The following is a 20,344-nucleotide window of genomic DNA, read 5'->3' as shown; positions in this document are numbered from 1 at the left end:
TTTTTTTAAGTGTCGAAACCACTAGTTTTGCAAGTTCTAAAGATGAAATCCCAATAGTAGGGAATGTCAATTACTATAGATCAGTTGAAGAAATCATTAAAGTCGATTATTGGGGATTTTTTGCAGTGGTTTTGTTCAAGTTTCAGTGGTACCAAGAAGAGATGGATTCATTTGGTCTTACCAAATTGAATTTTAACAAGCTCTGCAACAAATCAGATCCGTATGTGATAGCTTCACAAGTGCAACAAATATTCAATGTGGAAGATCCAACTGAGAGGAATGTTCATTATGTTATCAAAAAGCTACCAAGGGAATGGTGTGACGCTGAACAATAACATGCAGATGAAGAACAATTGAACGATAACCATCCCGATCTACATGATAACATCCTTGAGCGTGAAATTGATGAAAAAGCTGGTGAATTTAATTGGTTCAGGGATGATATTCCCAAAACAGAAATTCCTAAACAAACTGAAGAAGAAGAACCTCATGTTTAACCAACTGAATTTGAAATGTTTATTACTTTATTATGTATCAGCGATAAACTTGTATTTTTCTATTCTAAATTAGTGGTTGTAAGACTTTTGTTCTAAATTTAGTCCCTTTGTTTTTATGTTCTAAATTAGTTGTTGTATTCATGTTCTAAATTTAGTCCCTTATATTTTTGTCGCTTTATATTTGTTGCTACTCTGTATTCATAAATGCTTAATTTTATGCATGTTTTACAATTACACGTGCCTGCTCCAATAATCTTCTTATTATTATGTAGGATGAGAGATAAACTTGTGACTGTAAGACTGAACTATGACGGGATTTTCAAGAAAAAAGTTACTCTGGTGGAAAGACATTTACAGGATGTAGAATAAATACCGAAGAATTTTCTTATTCAGTGCTAATGGAATACGTCAAGGACTATCTACACTTGACAGAAATTAGAGGAGTATATACGATCGATGACAGTGGTTGGAAGCTTTTGACAAGAGATCAAGAATTGTTAGAGCGTGTAGATGGATGCGAAAATGATGGTGAGATCCAGCTGTATATCGACATTGTGGTTGACAAAGAAGTTGATCCCTCGGTTCAGATGCAGCCTTGGGTAATTGTACGACCAAGGAAGAACATAATGAAAGGTATGAAGATTAGTGTAGGCTTAGACCTCGATCCAAATATAATCTCTATCATGAATATAGATAGTTATTTTCCTACTTGTAATGGCTTTTTATTATGCTTAGCTTTTCATATGCTTAGCTTTTCATATGCTCAGCTTTTTAAATGCTTGTGTACAGAGCCAATTAAAGAACAAATGAAGCGAACATTTGTTACTGCGCACCAGCTCCAACAGCAGCAGCAAAAAAAGTTGAAGATGAATCAGAAGTCACCTCAGCTGCAGAGGAGGATTTTATCACTATGGAAATATAAGAAACCAGCTGCGGAGACTGCACAACACGAAGAACCAACTGTTAATATTAATTGGAGAACGAGAATAAAGTTGAATTTACAAGAAGGCAACATTGATGGCAAAAGTAACGGGAAAAATGGCTGTGTTGTTGAGGTAGTAATATTGCAATAAATTGGCTTATATGTAGTGCATAATTTATCTAGTTTTGAGTTAGCAACATGATGAAAATTGATGCATATGTAGGTACCTGCACAACCATTACCAGCAGTGAATCAGTACGAGCAAAGAAAGAATCAAATGTGTACTCGAAAATAAGGCAAAGTTTGAAAAACTTTGGCTAGGTAAATATGCGAATGTTAATCCACCAACAGTCCAGAAAAGCAAGGAAAAGGAGAAAAAACAAGAGGAATCTGATGAATATGTCTTGGAAAATGAGAGCCAGGAACATAGTGATGATTCATCGAAGGTACACTAGATACTTTCTTATAATTCTTAAAATGGTAATTATTTAAATGTTGAGATTAAGATTGAGAAATTTATATAAAATAATTTTAAAATTAAGATTAAAATTGAGAAATTTATATAAATTTCTCAATTTATATATCTGAAATTAAAATTGAGAAATTTATATAAATTGTCTATGATTAAAATTGAGAAATTAATATAAATTTCTCAATTTATATATTTGAGATTAAAATGTAATTATTTAAATGGTAGTTATTTAAATAGGTAATTATTAATATCGATAAAATAATGTGACTAAAAGCATGTCTGGCCTATCCTTGATCAATTCGAGCTTTTTAAGGGAAAAATAGTAATGCTACAAAGATCTAAATAATACTGTTTAGTTACTGGTATTACTTAGAAGAATATAATAGGCATTCATTTAATCAATTAATATTTTACTTGTATTAATTGTGCTTAAAAAAATGATGAAGCCCGGTCCCAGAACTCGTTCCCGAGCCAATGATTGCGAGAAGAATCTTGTGCCTGCTATCCAGAAGAAAGCAAGTAAATCTGCCACTGCTGCAAACAAGGGAGTGAAACGTTCATCTTCATGAACACTTTTAAGTACGACATGTAGTAAGCTGTTAAAACAATGTGGCAATTTTGATAGTGGTACATTTGGTGCTTATATGGCGTTACGGGAACGCCAGACGCAAAATCTTGAAGTTGATCTAAGGATAGAGGATATTGTTGAGTCTAGTTTTCCAAATGTAGTTGAAGAAGAAGTTGAACCAGGTATTGTATATATGTGTATACCTGAATTCCTATTTGTACTATATTATTAGTACTATATTGAAAAGTCTGGTTTACCTGGACAACTCCAAAAAATTTTAGAGGACGGTCAAAAATGTTAAAAGTTCATGGTAGGATTTCTGGCGAAAAGGTGGTCATTAAATCGAATAAACAGGGCCAACTAATTGGAGATAAAAAGCCTAGGCAAGAGCTGAGTAATTTTCTGGGGACGCTGGTTAAGGATCATATGTCGCTTACTCTTGTTAATTGGCATGTTATTCTAGAAGAATTAAAGAAGAAAATGTTGGATTACACTTTGGTAATCTCTAGTACCAAAATTGTTAGGAATATGTGTATTAGTTTGATGATAAGTTCAGCAAAACACTTAAGTAGAAATCTAGTATTTGTAGCCTCAACGGATAAGACCATCTTGGCTATCCGTTGAAGGAGTAGCCTTACTTAGCAATAAGTTTGGTATTGTAGCACATCTCACTCTCTGGTTTCAAGCTGTAATTCTTAGATGTTGTTAGGAGATAATCAGTCATGTTGACTACTAATGGATGTACAAGTAGGAGGGCTAATTGTAAATATTTCATGCCTTGTAATTTTGTATAAGTGAAGAAGTATCAACTGATATTGAAGACCTTCAACGGATAAGAAACTGAGCTTCAACGGATGTCTCTAACGCTTCAACGGATAAGTGCTTCAACGGATAAAGCTTCAACTGCTAGAGCATCAACGGATAAAGCCATCAACGGATGAAAGCTTGAACGGATGCACTGCTAGAGCATCAACGGATAAAGCCATCAACGGATGAAAGCTTCAACGGATGCTCAGTCTCATAGCAGTTGATAGTGACAGTTAACAAAGCTGACAGAGGCACATGGATTGACAGAGATGTGGTAGCCTATTTCAGGAACAGCAGAAAAAGCAGCCATTTTTAGTCTGGTTCAAAATGGAAAGTCAACAGATAATTCCATATTACACTGGATAAAAATGGAACAGAAATAAGTGGAGAACTATTGTCTTATTGTACTTTATCTTTGTCTTCACTTGTAAACTTGGTGTTATATAAACCAAGTAGTAGCTAGTAATTAGATATGAATTTTCCCTAAGCTGTTTAGAAATATCAAGAGAGAAAATCATCTAGTTTGTACTAGGAAGCAGCTGTGATTTAATTTTGAATCACAGATTTTCTGAAATAACACATCTCTGGTGGAACAACAAATCCACCAGAAAAGTTTTTAAGTTCTTTGTGTTCATTTCATTTGTGTTTAAATATATATTTGTCTGCATCAGCTCCAAGCAATTCACACACATTTGATCACTCAAACACTTAGTCTTACAAATTGCTCAAAACTTGAAAAAGTTTTGAGATTTACATTCAACCCCCCTTCTGTAAATCTCATTGTTAGTCCACTGGGAATAACAATTGGTATCAGAGCAAGCTCTTAACATACAAAGAGTTTAAAGATCTATTCTGCTAACATCATGAGTAAGAAGGATATTGGTATAAAGATTCCTATCCTGGAAAGAGATAACTATCATCACTGGAAGGTGAAGATGCATTTATATCTTCTCTCTCAAGATGAAAGCTACATCAACTGCATTGACAATGGTCCTCACATCCCACACAAGGTGGCCACAGCTGCTACTGCTACAGTTGCTGTTGGACAGTCTATTCCCAAGCCAAAGGCAGAATGGACTGTTGAAGATATTGAAGAGGTCCACAAGGACAAGAAAGCCATGAACATTTTGTTTAATGGCCTGGATCAAGATATGTTTGACAATATCATCAATAGCCAAACTGCTAAGGAAATTTGGGATACTGTGCAGCTTATCTGTGAAGGCACGAAGCAAGTTAGAGAAAACAAAATGCAGCTTCTCATTCAACAATATGAATATTTCCACTTTGAAGAAGGAGAATCATTGAATGATACATTCAACAGATTTCAGAAACTATTGAATGGATTAAAGTTGTATGGGAGAGTGTGCCAAGTCAAGGACTCCAATCTAAAATTTCTAAGGTCTCTACTAAAGGAATGGAAGCCTATGACTGTTTCTCTAAGAAATTCTCAAGATTATAAGGACTTCACACTTGAAAGATTATATGGAATTTTGAAGACTTATGAACTTGAGATGGAGCAAGATGAGCTGTTGGAAAAGGGAAAGAGAAAAGGAGGATCAGTTGCACTTGTAGCTGACAGTGAAAAAGTTGAAGCCAGAAATGAGGAAAAGACAATGCCAAGTCTCAAAATTGGCACAAGCAAATCAGAATCAAGCAAGGGTAAAGAGCAAGTTGCTGAGGATGAAGACAATTCCAGTCAGGATGAATCTGATGATATTGATGAACATCTGGCCTTTTTGTCCAGGAGGTTTGCAAAGATGAAGTTCAGAAAAAACACAAAGTTCACTAAGCCAAACAAAAACATGGTGGACAAATCAAAGTTCAAATGTTACAACTGTGGCATTAGTGGACACTTTGCAAGTGAGTGTAGGAAGCCAAATTCTGAGAAAAAGAAATTTGAGCAAGTTGATTACAAAAGGAAGTATTTTGATTTGCTCAAACAAAAGGAAAGAGCTTTTCTCACTCAAGATGATTGGGCAGCAGATGGGGTAAATGAAGATGATGATGTGGAATATGTCAACCTAGCCCTGATGGCTAATTCTGATGAAAATAAAACTAGTTCATCAAGCAACCAGGGATAAAGAAGGAATCTATGGTACTTGGACAGTGGTTGTTCAAGACACATGACAGGAGATTTCACCCTGCTCACAGAATTTAAGGAGAGAGCTGGCCCTAGCATAACCTTTGGAGATGACAGCAAAGGATTCACTATGGGATATGGCTTGATTTCAAAATAAAATGTCATCATTGATGAAGTTGCATTGGTTGATGGTCTCAAACACAAATTATTGAGCATCAGTCAACTATGTGACAGAGGGAATACTGTTTCCTTCAATTCTGAAGCCTGTATTGTCACAAGTAAAAAGGACAATAAAGTGGTTCTAACTGGAGTTAGAAAAGGAAATGTGTACTTAGCTGATTTCAACTCTACAGATGCAGAATCCATTACTTGTCTTCTCAGCAAAGCAAGTCCAGTTGAAAGTTGGCTATGGCATAAGAAGCTGTCCCATTTGAATTTCAAGACAATGAATGATCTGGTCAAAAAGGACTTAGTTAGAGGAATGCCTCTAGTGGAATTCACAAGGGATGGACTGTGTGATGCTTGTCAGAAAGGAAAGCAAAAGAAAGTATCATTCAGTAAGAAGCTTGAATCTGCAATTGATGAACCACTGCAACTTCTACACATGGATCTTTTTGGACCAGCCAATGTATTGTCAATTTCAAGGAAAAGATACTGCCTAGTGATTGTAGATGATTTCTCAAAGTTTTCATGGGTTTATTTTCTTGGATCAAAGGATGAAGCTAGTGAAATCATCATCAATCATATCAAGCAAGTCAACAATCATCCTGATTTCAAAGTAAGGAATATTAGGAGTGACAATGGAACTTAGTTCAAGAATTCAACCATGAAGATGTTCTGTGGAGTAAATGGGATCATGCATGAGTTCTCAGCTCCAAGAACTCCACAACAAAATGGTGTGGTGGAAAGGAAGAACAGATCACTAATTGAAGCTGCAAGGACAATGCTTGAGGAGTCAAAGCTCCCAACTTATTTTTGGGCTGAGGCTGTTAACTGTGCATGTTACACTCAGAATATTTCTCTAATCAATCAAGCAAAATGCATGACTCCCTATCAATTATTCAAGAGAAGAAAACCAACTTTAAACTTTCTACATGTCTTTGGTTGCAAATGTTACATCTTAAGGAATCAATCTGATCACAAAGGAAAGTTTGATGCAAAGGCTGATGAAGGAATATTTGTTGGTTATTCTGCTGGAAAATCATATAGGGTCTACAATCTAAGAACCAACATTGTCATGGAATCTGTACATGTTGTGTTTGATGATAAAAAGATTGATGGACTAACAGATGAGGGACATCATGAAGGACTCAAATTTGACAATATTGAGATATATTGTGATGATAGTGAAGATGAGAATGATGAAGAAGACATCTCAAGAAGAAACCAGAGTCTGCCTTTGGATAATGCACAGAATGCTGCATCCGTTGAAAGTCAAAATTCAGCTTCCGTTGAAAGAAGCAATGCAGCATCCGTTGAAAGACAAAGTGCATCATCCGTTGAAGTTCATAACGAAGCATCCGTTGATCACAGTCTGTCAACGGATAATCACTTCACCTCATCAGTTGATAGAACTCCCATTTCCTTTCAAAGGATCAGCAACTCAGGGGGAGTTTCAACAAATCAACATTCTATCTCACATCATGACAATACTGAGGCAACCTCATTAAGGGCTAATCTACCACCTCAAAGGAAATGGACCAAGAATCACCCTTTTGAACTGATCATTGGTGATGCTACATCTAAAGTACAAACTAGAAGGGCTACTCAAGATGAATGTCTGTATAGTAGCTTTCTATCACAGGAGGAACCTAAGCGAGTGAAATAAGCTCTTTTGGATCCAGATTGGATTTTAGCTATGCACGATGAGCTAAACCAATTTGAGAGGAACAAAGTGTGGAAGCTGGTACCCAAGCCAAAGAACAAGAGTTCTATTGACACAAAATGGGTATTCAGAAACAAGATAGATGAAAATGGCATTGTCATAAGGAATAAAGCCAGATTGGTTGCCAAAGGCTATTCTCAACAAGAGGGAAAAGATTTTGATGAAACATTTGCTCCAGTTGCAAGACTTGAAGCCATCAGAATCTTTCTAGCCTATGCAGCTAATGCCAATTTCAAAGTCTATCAGATGGATGTCAAGAGTGCATTTCTAAATGGGGAATTGGAGGAAGAAGTTTATGTAACCCAACCTCCTGGTTTTGAAGATCCAAATTTTCCAGACAATGTGTATTATTTGTTGAAAGCACTCTATGGACTAAAGCAAGCACCTAGAGCCTGGTATGAGACTTTATCAAAGTTCCTTCTAGATAATCACTTCACAAGAGGTACTGTTGACAAAACTCTCTTCTTTAGAAATGTTAATGGCTCTAAGATACTTGTACAAATTTATGTAGATGATATTATATTTGGATCTACAGATGATAAACTTTGTAAAAAGTTTGCTAAATTAATGCAAAGTAAATATGAAATGAGCATGATGGGAGAGCTAACTTACTTTCTTGGTTTACAAGTTAAACAAGTTAGTGGTGGAATTTTCATTAGTCAAACTAAATATATTTATGATCTTTTAAAGAAGTTTGACTTAATGGATTGTTCACCTGCAAAAACTCCCATGGCCACTGCCACCAAGCTTGAATTAAACAAGGCTGAAAAGTCTGTGGATATTACAAGTTATAGAGGCATGGTTGGCTCACTTTTATATTTAACTGCCAGTAGACCTGATATTATGTTTTCTACATGTCTCTGTGCTAGATTTCAAGCTGACCCTAAAGAATCTCACTTAGTGGCTATTAAAAGAATTTTCAGATATCTCAAAGGGACTCTAAATCTAGGAATTTGGTACCCTAGAGAGTCTGGTTTTGATCTAATTGGCTACTCAGATGCAGATTATGCAGGTTGCAAATTAGATAGGAAAAGCACAACAGGCACCTGTCAATTTCTAGGAAACAAGCTTGTATCATGGTTTAGCAAGAAGCAGAATTCTGTTTCCACATCAACAGCTGAAGCCGAATACATTGCAGCTGGTAGTTGCTGTGCACAAATACTGTGGATGAGATTTCAGTTATTTGACTATGGTATAACTGTTGACAAAATTCCAATATTTTGTGACAACACAAGTTCCATTGCCATTACTAAAAATCCAGTGCAGCACTCAAGAACCAAGCACATTGATATGAAGTACCACTTCATTAGGGAACATGTGATGAAAGGTACAGTGGAACTTTATTTTGTTCCAAGTGAAAAGCAGATTGTAGACATATTTACCAAGCCACTTGATGAATCAACATTCACAAGATTAGTAAGTGAGTTAGGTATGCTTAACTATTCATAATCTATGTCATCTATGTAATTTGTCTTGTAGCCAGAAATGAATTTGGTGCAAGAACAAAGTTGGCTTTAATCAAAACTTATCCTATCAACGGATATTCCCTATCCATTGAAAGCCAAAATTGTTCTATCAACAGATATTCATTATCCGTTGAAAGACAAATACATTTCTGGTAATTTTATCCTTCAACGGATAAAATAATGTTGTTCATCAACGGATAACTATTTACCTTATCCGTTGATGTGTCACGTTAGTGAGTCACAGCCGTTGATTCTTTTACTCAACCGTTGATACAGATATACAGTGTTGTATGTATTTGTATTTACGGTAGTTTTCAGAATTTCTACAGTTTCATTTATTCCTGAACGGCTTTCACTTACTTAAAAGTATCATTTAATTATTTTAATTTGTGTTTTAATTCAAGAAAGTATAAAAGCCCAATTGAATTCTTATTTTCACTTTACGCTTTCTTGCAATTGTCATTCTCTTTCTCTCTCAATTCTCAAGTTCTTCTCTGCAACCTCTACTCACAACAATGGCACCAGTAGTCAAAATTATGTCTCAAACAGGATTTGTTTATGAAAAGAATAATTTCATAGTCTTGGTTGAAAAGAAGGAAGCCCATTCTGATTATCACAAGATGATGGACTTCATCAAGAACTGCAAGCTGAGCTATGCAATGCTGGAAGCCCCAACCATCTACTGTGAAGTGATTGAGGAGATTTGGACAACTGCAGAGTTCAACTCCACTGATATGACTATTGCCTTCTCTCTCAAAGGTAAGGACTATTGCATTAATTGTGATGATTTACAATCTTGCTTTAAGTTGCCTGAGAATAATGCCATGACACCACACACTGATAAAGATGTCTCTGCTATGCTAGATTCCATAGACTATGCTTTTGATTCTACTAGTTTAGGTAGTATTAGAAGGAAAGGCCTTAGAAAAGAATGGAGTTTTCTTGGAGATGCCTTTATTAAGGTTTTCTCTGGGAAGATTAGCAATTTTGATGCTATCACTTCATCTCTTGTTAATATGCTCTATATGCTAGTTTCTGATAGGTACTTTAATTTTAGCAACTGTGTTATGCTAGAATTAGGTTCCAGATTAGGTAACAAAGCTAATAGACCACATAACATCTACTTTGCTAGATTCTTTATGTTATTGGCTAACCATGTTGCTAAAGGTTTGGTTATATCCAATGAGAATAATAAACTCAAATGCTGGGCACAAGAGAAAAGGGTCCTTGCAGACCTTTTGAGAATGAATCTCAACAGCCAGGTGCCATTGGTATACTTGCCAATCATGAATGCACCACAGGTAAGTGAGGTAAATGTTTCTATAACTCCTACTATTTCCAACCCCAATGTTTCTTTGCCTTCTAGTGTGGCTATGGAACCTGTGTCATTGTCCAAACAGGCTCCTACCAAAGCCACCAAATCTAAAATCTCCAAAGTCAAGTCAAAGAAACCTACCTCTGTTGTTTCTCAAAAGACAACAGTTATAACAACTACCATAAACCCTGAAGGGAGTGAACAGGGTGTGAGTGGTGAGGGGAGGGGTGAACATCAAAAAGCCCCCCAGGATAAGGTGGGAGAGGTGAGTGATACCCATTCCAGCCAAGCCACAGTCTCTCAAAAGAATGTAGTGGTTCAAAAGGAGTCCAGCACATCCCTAGTTGCATCCTCCCAAAAGGATGTAACTATTGAAAATAGTCCCCACTCAGGGACACAGAACAAAAGAGGGAGGGACACTGAAGCTAAACATTCACCAATTCAAGCCTTTTCAAGGAAGAAGAAGGCCAAAACCCTAGTTTCCACATAAGGGACACACACAGCACAGATACACCCACCAGTATCTGTGCCTTCTCAAATTCAGCTTGATGTGATTCCAGCAAATGTGGAATCACAGCCCCATTCTCTCAATATAGACACACACCATTCCTTAAACTCTCCTACACCCTCTCTGGATGTGGATATGATATTCACATCAATTCCTGATTCTCCCTCATTAAAACTCAGGGAGGAGCCCCACTCAAAACCTGGTGATCATCATCTTTTAGATGATTTGTTGGATCATCAGCCAATTCTTTCAGATGTAGTTGCAGAATCTGTGTCACCTCACTTAAAATCAATCCACACAGATTCAACAATTATATCACTTTCTATCTCTACATCATTTCCTTCTTCAACGGATATCTCTCATCCGTTGACAAGTGGTTGTTCTTCAACGGATAAGCTTAACAACAGTTATCCGTTGATACCATCAGTTTCCACTTCAACGGATACTCCCTATCCGTTGATGGCCTCTACACACTTAACAGAAACAACTCCAACTGTAGAGGACATGGCAACTGTACAATCACTTTTAGGCTTGAGGGAAGGGAGTGATTTTTTGAGTGAGAGGCTGGGTTGCTCCCAGGCAAAAGGAGAGGATGAGAGTCACCAAATGCATGTTATTTCTTCCAGCATGGCAAAAGTAAGTGAGAGGAGTGCCACCTTAGAAGGTGAAGGTGAGGGTGTGAGGGTGTGTGTGAGCCAGGGGGAGCCCCTGATGCAAGAAAAGAGAGAAATTGAGAGAAAGGCAGGTACAGAAGCTATAAGGGTGGATCCAGCCATTGCTAGTGAGTTCATGAAAGTGGATGATGCAGATAAGGGAAGACAATTTCAGCAACACTACAAAGCTGTCATTGATAACATTTCCTTGGATGCTGACACTTTTACTCACCCTGTTTCAGCCTATCAATTATTGGCTGCACAGGGCAATGTGGAGGCAGAACAGACACTACACATTGTACACACTTCAGAATCTCTTCTCAGAGACAAAGCTGCTGTCAACAGGCTGCCTTCTCAAGCTGGTGAGCCATCTGAAGAATTTGAAGTAAATTCTAATGATGATGACTCTAATTCTTTGAATGAGAGCATGAACTTAGGGGGAGTAGCAGGCCCAAGTTCTGTTCCTAATCTTCCTGCATGGGCATGGGCAAAACCATCAACACCAGGAGAGTTTGGTGTCACTTTGGTCAAACAAGTCATGACAATTCAACAGGCCATTCAGGAGACTCAGGATGCTGGCACCAAGGCAATTCTTCAAGCTCATCTGGAATCTCTGCATCTCTTGCAGTTGCAGCATTACCAGCACAATCTAAGTGTGGATGAGCTCAAGCTGGACATTGCTGATCTGAAATCCTACAATGCTGAGAAATTGGATTCAGTTATACCCTATGGTACTATGCAAGATTTGTTGGGGAGACTAAGGAAGGCCTCTGATGCTGATAAGAGGTTGGCCAGATTGGAAGATAGGGTTCAAATAATTGAAGACTCTATGGTCACCATTCTTCAAAATCAACAAACTCAAACAAATCTCCTCATGCAGCTGGTACAAGCACAAGGCTTGACCCCTACCCTTGATGATAACAAAAAGGGGGAGAATAAAGGTGAAGGGGAAGGAGAGCCATCTACAACAGTTCAGATTTCTCAAGTGCTAGTTCCTGTCATCACAACTTCTCCACCAATTCAAGTCAAAGGAAAGCTAGATGGAATTGATCTAATCCAGATAGCAGCAGCTGTATTGCAAGTCAAAGAGCAAAGGAAGAAGATTGATGAAAAGATGCAACTAATATTTGGTTCTACAACTTCTCAATCATAATTTGTGAAGCATAGCACAAAAGTGGAATCAATTATTATGGAACTCAAGCCAGTAGGGAGGCATAAGGATGGAGAAACTTCTTCCAAAGATCTGCAACCTATGGTTCTCAAGCCCAACAACAGATCCAATAAGGACTCTACAAAGAATCCTCTAAAAGAGGTGGATTTTCCTCTTTCAAAAGCAGATGAGGACAAGCTTTTAGGAAGAAGTATTGCATATCTCAAAGAGACCATGGATAAGGCTGTAAGGAGAAACATGGCTATTATTTTCAGAGAGGGAAAGAGCATATGTGTGATGCAAGGACATCCCAAATTCTCAATAGCCAAGAAGGAAGAAACCAAAAGGTTGAAGGAAGAAGCCAAACAGCTAAAGGCTGACAAAAGAGCACAAGCAAAGCTTGAAAAATAGCTAGAGTCAAGTCAGGCTGAAGATCAGAAAGTAATTGAAGATAAAGGTGAAGATGAAGCTATGGGGGACATGGTTGGTACTGAGATGGAGGAAAGAAGTAAGGAAGAATGGCAGAAAGGGAAAAGAAAGAAGGTCAATACAAAGAGAAAGAAAGTAGATAAGACTGAAGAAACCCAATCAATATCCAAACCACTACCCTCTATTCCTGAACCCATTGTACCTGACCCCTTCATGAACATTCATGGTGAAACAATCATTCCCAAGGAGGAACCAATTGATTAGGACACCATCAAATTGCCCACCTTCCTAACCTCTTCTCCATCATCAAAGAAGCAGAAAAGAAGAATCAAATCAACACCCTCTAAAGCCTCAATCAAATTCACACAGAAGCCTAAGTCCAAACCTCAAAACTCTAAAGATGATTATGTTCACTTCTGTGACATAAAAAATTTTCAGACATTGAACTCTATCTGGATGAGCTGGAGGATGTAAGGGGAATAGCTGCCTACAGACAGCTACCAGAAAGACTAGTGTTCAAATACAAAGGAGTTGGGGAAAGAACATGGCCTCTTCACAGAATTCTGAATGAAGGCTACACTACCTTGATTAGAGTCTACTCAGCCATACATAAGGATTCTGGCTTTACCAGAACTGCCAGGACTGAGATTCTCAACAAGATTGCCAACATAAGGAAAACTTGGAGGGAGCCCAATGTTTTGCCTAGAACTTTACTCATTCCAGAGAGAGGTATTACAATTCACAAATCACCTCATTGGTTGATGGAGTTCAGAGACAACAAAGGAGTCAGAAGATTTTTCAGAATTGAAGATCAGCTAAAGATTGCCAGTAATGAAACTCTCAAGGATATGTAATCTAAGTTAGATATCAATGAAGAAGATGAAGCTGAATTCTACAGACAACTTCAACTTCAAATGGAGGAGAATGACAGGAGGCTAGGAAAGAAAACCAGGGATCAAAGGAAAAGAAAGTAATTTGCTCAAGCTAAAGGAGCACCCTTGGAAACAATGTATTTCTTCAATTTCATCTCAGCATATACACTTTTGCAGCACTTTTGAATTTCTGCTTAGTTATAGTTTATATATTTGTTAAGTGTTTTATTATCATCAAGCTAAACCCAAATTTATGCCTACAGTTCTAGTAGACATAAATAGGGGGAGATTGTTAGGAATATGTGTATTAGTTTGATGATAAGTTCAGCAAAACACTTAAGTAGAAATCTAGTGTTTGTAGCCTCAACGGATAAGACCATCTTGGCTATCCGTTGAAGGAGTAGCCTTACTTAGCAATAAGTTTGGTATTGTAGCACATCTCACTCTCTGGTTTCAAGCTGTAATTCTTAGATGTTGTTAGGAGATAATCAGTCATGTTGACTACTAATGGATGTACAAGTAGGAGGGCTAATTATAAATATTTCATGCCTTGTAATTTTGTATAAGTGAAGAAGTATCAACTGATATTGAAGACCTTCAACGGATAAGAAACTGAGCTTCAACGGATGTCTCTAACGCTTCAACGGATAAGTGCTTCAACGGATAAAGCTTCAACTGCTAGAGCATCAACGGATAAAGCCATCAATGATGAAAGCTTTAACGGATGCACTGCTAGAGCATCAACGGATAAAGCCATCAATGGATGAAAGCTTCAACGGATGCTCAGTCTCATAGCAGTTGATAGTGACAGTTAACAAAGCTGACAGAGGCACATGGATTGACAGAGATGTGGTAACCTATTTCAGGAACAGCAGAAAAAGCAGCCGTTTTTAGTCTGGTTCAAAATGGAAAGTCAACAGATAATTCCATATTACACTGGATAAAAATGGAACAGAAATAAGTGGAGAACTATTGTCTTATTGTACTTTATCTTTGTCTTCACTTGTAAACTTGGTGTTATATAAACCAGGTAGTAGCTAGTAATTAGATATGAATTTTCCCTGAGCTGTTTAGAAATATCAAGAGAGAAAATCATCTAGTTTGTACTAGAAAGCAGTTGTGATTTAATTTTGAATCACAGATTTTCTGAAATAACACATCTCTGGTGGAACAACAAATCCACCAGAAAAGTTTTTAAGTTCTTTGTGTTCATTTCATTTGTGTTTAAATATATATCTGTCTACATCAGCTCCAAGCAATTCACACACCTTTGATCACTCAAACACTTAGTCTTACAAATTGCTCAAAACTTGAAAAAGTTTTGAGATTTACATTCAATCCCCCCTTCTGTAAATCTCATTGTTAGTCCACTGGGAATAACAAAAATATGTCCCTTTCTTAATTATTCATGTTTATGTTTGACACTTTGGTTACACTTTGGATTACACTTTGGTTAATAATGCATTTTATGTTTGACAAGTTATAGGAAAGGTTTGATATTCCTGAACATGGCTATAAGTGGATAAACATGACACTTAATATAGATTGGAGAGCGTATAAGTGCCGTGTGAAGAAGGATCATTACCTAAAATATAAAACTGATGAGGAAAGGATCGAATACAGGCCTGATGAAATCCCACTTGACGATTTTAAGTTGTTGATGATGTATTGGGCAGATGAAGAAGTCCAGGTACCCTTAACACAACAACATGCATATATAAAGTAGATTTTATTTTTTGGCTAAGTACAATTAAAGTCGAGAATTTAATTTTTTTGATAATAGGCACTTGTAAAGGGAAATGCAGCCCGTCGTACATCATATACTGACCCACACACTCTCGGTCGTAAACCTCTTGCTAAAGTTAGATCCAAATTGGTATGACATTGTTTTTTTGCTTATTGGTAAGACATTATTTTAATTGTGAGAAATGTACCATATCAAAATTGAATAATTTATTTTCATATTGTTTTAATTGTGAGAAATAATTTATTCAATTTTGAAATGGTATATTTTAGTCAAAGTTGTGTGACATGCCTTTTTATTTGTTTTTTTCTTAAATGCCAAAAAAAGCAAAAACCCCAATCTTGAATCCCCCAGTGATACTCAAGTCTATTTCAAAAGTCACAAGCACAAACAAGGCCACAAGTACAAATCAAATATGGATGCAGTCAAAAGCGAATTGTAAGTATTTCCAGTAGTAAATAGTAAGACTATAAAGTGCTTCAATTAAGAAAATGTACAAAGATTTGCTCATAGTCATTTTCAAGTTGCTCCTCTAGCCTGAGTAGAGTAATCTATTTCCTTGAAGATCTGGATCTCTTTCCAAGCTTTTTGTTGTTTTCTTCTATCTGATTTTGGAGCTGTCTATAGAATTCCAGTTCATCAGATTCTGAGAGATTTAGCTTTTCTTGCATTTCCAAAAGAGTCTCATTACCAGAGATGCTCAATTGGTCTTCTAATATGAAAAATGTTCTCACTCCTTTGACATCCATGAACTCCATCAGTCAGTAGGGCCTTAGATGCACTCTTCTCCCTGTGTAAGGGATAATTAGAGTCTGTGGGAGTGCATCTTTAGCTCTAGTACTCCTCAGTTCTTCAATCTTCTTTAGAACCAGTCTTCTTGCAGTTACATTGAATCCAAAGTTCTTCTTGAATGATGAATAAACCTTTATCAGTACAGCTTGGCTTTCTTGAAGGATCCTGTGAAGTGGCCATTGAATCTCATTTCCTCCCTTGTACTTGAAAACTAACCTTTCACGTAGATTCATGTAGGCATCAATCCCTATCACTTCTTCTAGTTCATCTATATAGAGATTTAGATCATAGAATTCCTTGATGTCACACAAGTACATGTAATCTCCCTTGTTGACTTTGGATTGTGCTTTAGTTAGGGATTTGGATTTGAGAGGTGACAACGTCACTTTCTTGACTGCTCTTGACTTTGTTCTTTTTGGCTTGCTGAGGACTGACAAATTGAAGTCAGGAATTGGTAGACTTTCCCAGTCTATTGGTTCATCCTTAGGCACAATAGGTTCACCATGAATGTTCCCGTAAGGATCCACCACTTTAATGTCTTCAAATACCACAAAGGGTTTTGATGCTTGAGTTGTAGTTGGAGTGGATTCCTTGGAAAACTGATCCTCCAATTCCTTATCAACAAAGTCCAATTTCCTTTTGGTTCTTTTGGCCAATTCCTTGTATCTTTGAGGTTTCCTCTATTGTGGTTCAATTTGCTTCTTTGGATCTTGAGATTTAGTGATTTCAGATGACTGAGCAGGAATTTGTTGTGTTGGTTTCATAGCTTGTAGCCTGGCCAAGATAGCAGCTTACTTTTTCTTTTGTTTAGCCTTTTTAGCATCTAGAGCAGCTTGCTTCTTTTCTTGCTTCAATCTTGCCTTTTCTTCTCTCTTTGCTTGAGCAAATTGAGGATGTCCAGCCACCACACAAATTTCTTTCCCATTCCTGAAAACTTTAGCAATTCTCCTTTTTAAGGCTGAATCAGCTGGATCCTTGTAGAAGGCAATTGACCTTGACAACAGTTTCTTCTCATCAGGTTTAGGTGTCTCATACACTGTATCCAAAGGGTTTTTTTAATGATGATTTTGGATAGTTCACCCTTGGCTTCATAATTATTTCAGCCTTTGGAGATTTGATGCATGATGGTTGTCCTCTTTCCAGATAGTTCATGCTCATTTCATTCACAGATATTTGCCTGACTTGAGAGTGATGAATGGCTGACTTTTCTGGCTTCTTTACTAGCCCAAACTTCTTTTGAATGTCCTCATCAATTTTCTCCCAGTTGATTGGACTCAACTGTTTCTTTTCAGCTGCTCTTATATTGGTTGCTGCTTCTTTTATCAGATTAATGCTGTCTGTAACTGGTGGCTTGGTGAAAGCAATTGTAGGCACAATTACTTTACTGATTTGAATGTTAAGTTGTTTCTCCCCCTCACTTGGTCCTTTCTCCCTCTTTTTGTTATCATCAAGTTGAGTAGAGGAGGAGGTTGGTGCAGCCACCAGTTTCTGAAGCAAGTCTGTCTGTTGAGCTTGATCCAGATGAATTGTTGTAAGAGGTGCTTCCATAGCTGTCATCCTTGTATCTGAGGCATCTATCTTTGTGGCAAGATCAGAATTTTTCCTGAGCTGTCTCTTAATATCAAGCATTGTAGCTTCTGAAAGCTTAGAGTCCATTTTGTCAGAAATAGCCTTCTTCATCTCATCAATATCTCCTTTGATGGTGTTGACATCGCTAGCATGTTGGAATCCTTGAATTTGTTGTAGTTGCAGAGAAGCAAGATGTGCTTGAAGGAGCTTCTTGGTGTTGGCATTTGTGGTGGTTTGAAGAGCAGAATTTGTCTGATTTATGAGTTGAATTAGGGTTGTCTTGAAGTAGTGTTCATCACGGTGCTTTAAAAATGCCCATGATGGCATGCTTGATATTGAGCTAGAACCTACTCCTCCCCCTATGTCCAATGGCTCTTCTTCACTATCTCCACCTTCATCTCCAAAGAAATCTGCTGAACCACCAGTCTCATAATCAACATCACCAGCTGTAGAGGGCAAAGTTGTGATGGCATCCTTAGCCCTTAGCATTGACTGTATGGTGTGCACCAAGTTGAGCATCCTTTATGCATTGTCATTGCCCTGTTCAGTTAGAAGTTGATAAGTTGGAACAGGGTGAGTAAATTTCTCAGCATCAAGGGAGGTGGAATCTATAACAGCTTGAGGTTGCTGAGATAGTCCCTCCCTGTCTGTATCCTGGACATCCACTAACTCACTTGCAATGACATCCATCCTTATAGCTCATGTACCTTCATTTCTCTAGTGTTCTCTCTTTTGTTACATCAAGGTCTCACCTTGGCTCCCCACCCTCACACCCTCACCTTCACCATCTAAGGTGGGACTCCTCTCACTCTCTTTTGCCAATCCTGAAGAACTGGATTACTTATTTTCACTCTTTTCCTCTCCTTTTTCCTGGGAGCAACCCAGACTCTCACTCATAACACTCTCTTCCTTCAATCCTAAGATTGATTGTACTACCACTAAGTCTTCTGCACTTGAGATAATTGATGAAATTTTAAGCTGTAGAAAGACACTCAACGGATAAGGGATATCCATCAGGTTAGAAATTTGACTATCTGACTGATAACTGCTGTTAAGCTTATCTGTAGGGATACAGTCACTACTCGACAGATGAGCAATATCCATCGAGAGAGTAGAAATAAGTGAACTTGGAATTGAAACTATTGTGGAATCTGTGTAGATTGATGAGATTTTGGGCACAGACATTTCAACAGTTCCTGAAAGAATCGGCAAGTGAGCCAACAAATCATCTAAAAAATGATGCTCACTTGCATTAGATTTTGGCTTCCCAAATAGAGTTAAAGAAGGGGAATCAGGAATTGATGTGTTGATCATATCCACATCCAGAGAGTTTGTGGGAGAATTTGGTGTGTGAGGTGCTTATATAACTAAAGATTTTGGCTGTGACTCCACATTTATTGGAGCCACATCAAAGTGAATTTGAGAAGGTGCAGTGACTGTGTCTTTTACACCAGTTTGCACAATGTGTGAACCCTGTGCATCCCCAAGGGTTTTTGATTTCTTCTTTCTGGCATAAGTTTGGAGTGAGCTAGTGTCCCTTACCCTTTTGGCATGTGCTCTTGGCTGAGAGCTTTGTTCAATAGCCACATCCTTTTGGGCGGATGCAGCTAGAAATGAGCTTTTGTCCTTTTTAAGCACTGCAGTTTATTGGGAAACTGCAGTGTGGCTAAGCTGGGAAACACTCACCTCTCCAACCTTATCCTTAGGGTTTCTTTTATGTTTACCCTGTCCCTCACCTACCTTACCCACCTTCACACTCCCCTCTTTGGGTTTGGTGGATTTTACAACTGGCATCTTTTGAGAGGTACCAAAGGGGGTTTTCTTTGATTTGGATTTTGAAATTTTTGATGGTTTAGTAGCTTGGGTAGGCAACTGTTGGGTCATTGACACAGTTTCCATAGCTACACTAGAATTCAACGAAATCTGTGAGGTTGGAATAGTGGAGACAGATGAACTTACCTCACTTACCTGAGGTGCTTCCATTACAGGGAAATAGAAGAGTGGCGCCTCACTATGATGATTTGCCCTGTTCAGATCTGAAATAATTCTTCTCTCTTGAACCCAACAATCTAATTTGTTGGTTGGATTCTCAAGCACAATTTCCTCAGAGAGGTGGTTCGCTAGCATCATGAAAAATCTAGCATAGTAAACATTTCTACCCCTCTTGTTTAACTCCCCTAATTTAAACCCCAACTCAAACAAAACAATATCACTAAAATTAAAGAACTTATATGTAACAAGCATGTAAAGCATGTTAAGCATAGAAATATTGACATAATAAAAAATACTGATTTTACCCAGAAAGACCTTGGTAACTACATCACACATGAAACTCTATTTTTCCTAAGACCCAACATCCTAATATCACTTAAATTAGAAGTAGAGAGTGCATAGTTCATAGAATTAAGCATATTAACAATATCAGTATCTGTGTGTGGTGAGGTCACAGCGTTATCAGGAATTTTGAAACATGCTTTAATAACATCACTATTGATACATAATTCCTTACCCTTAATAGTGAGTGTGATGGTCTTATTTATAGAGTTGTATGTAGCAATCGTCCACATCTCTTCAACAACCTCACAGAAGATGGTGGGTGATTCTAGCATTGCATA

General features: G+C 37.6%; 1 protein-coding gene across 1 annotated transcript; it reads left to right on the top strand.

Moving 5' to 3' along the window:
- Window positions 1–2,535: 2,535 nt before the first annotated feature.
- Window positions 2,536–15,506, top strand: LOC141665584 (uncharacterized). Its single transcript, XM_074471573.1, has 4 exons — window positions 2,536–2,641; window positions 2,707–2,957; window positions 15,111–15,314; window positions 15,408–15,506. The coding sequence occupies exons 1-4, from the start codon at window positions 2,536–2,538 to the stop codon at window positions 15,504–15,506; spliced, it is 660 nt and encodes a 219-aa protein (XP_074327674.1).
- Window positions 15,507–20,344: the final 4,838 nt, after the last annotated feature.

This window comes from Apium graveolens, chromosome 6, assembly GCF_009905375.1.
Source record: "Apium graveolens cultivar Ventura chromosome 6, ASM990537v1, whole genome shotgun sequence".
NCBI lineage: Eukaryota > Viridiplantae > Streptophyta > Magnoliopsida > Apiales > Apiaceae > Apium > Apium graveolens.
The sequence above is the reverse complement of the archived record's forward strand: the minus strand, read 5'-3'. Positions and strand labels throughout refer to the sequence as shown.

Coding starts and splice junctions, on each gene's coding strand:
- LOC141665584 (XM_074471573.1), top strand. CDS start 2,536: ATGGCGTTACGGGAACGCCAGACGCAAAATCTTGAAGTTGATCTAAGG. Junction 2,642..2,706: donor TGAAGAAGAAGTTGAACCAG/GTATTGTATATA, acceptor TATATTGAAAAG/TCTGGTTTACCTGGACAACT. Junction 15,315..15,407: donor GGGCAGATGAAGAAGTCCAG/GTACCCTTAACA, acceptor TTTTGATAATAG/GCACTTGTAAAGGGAAATGC.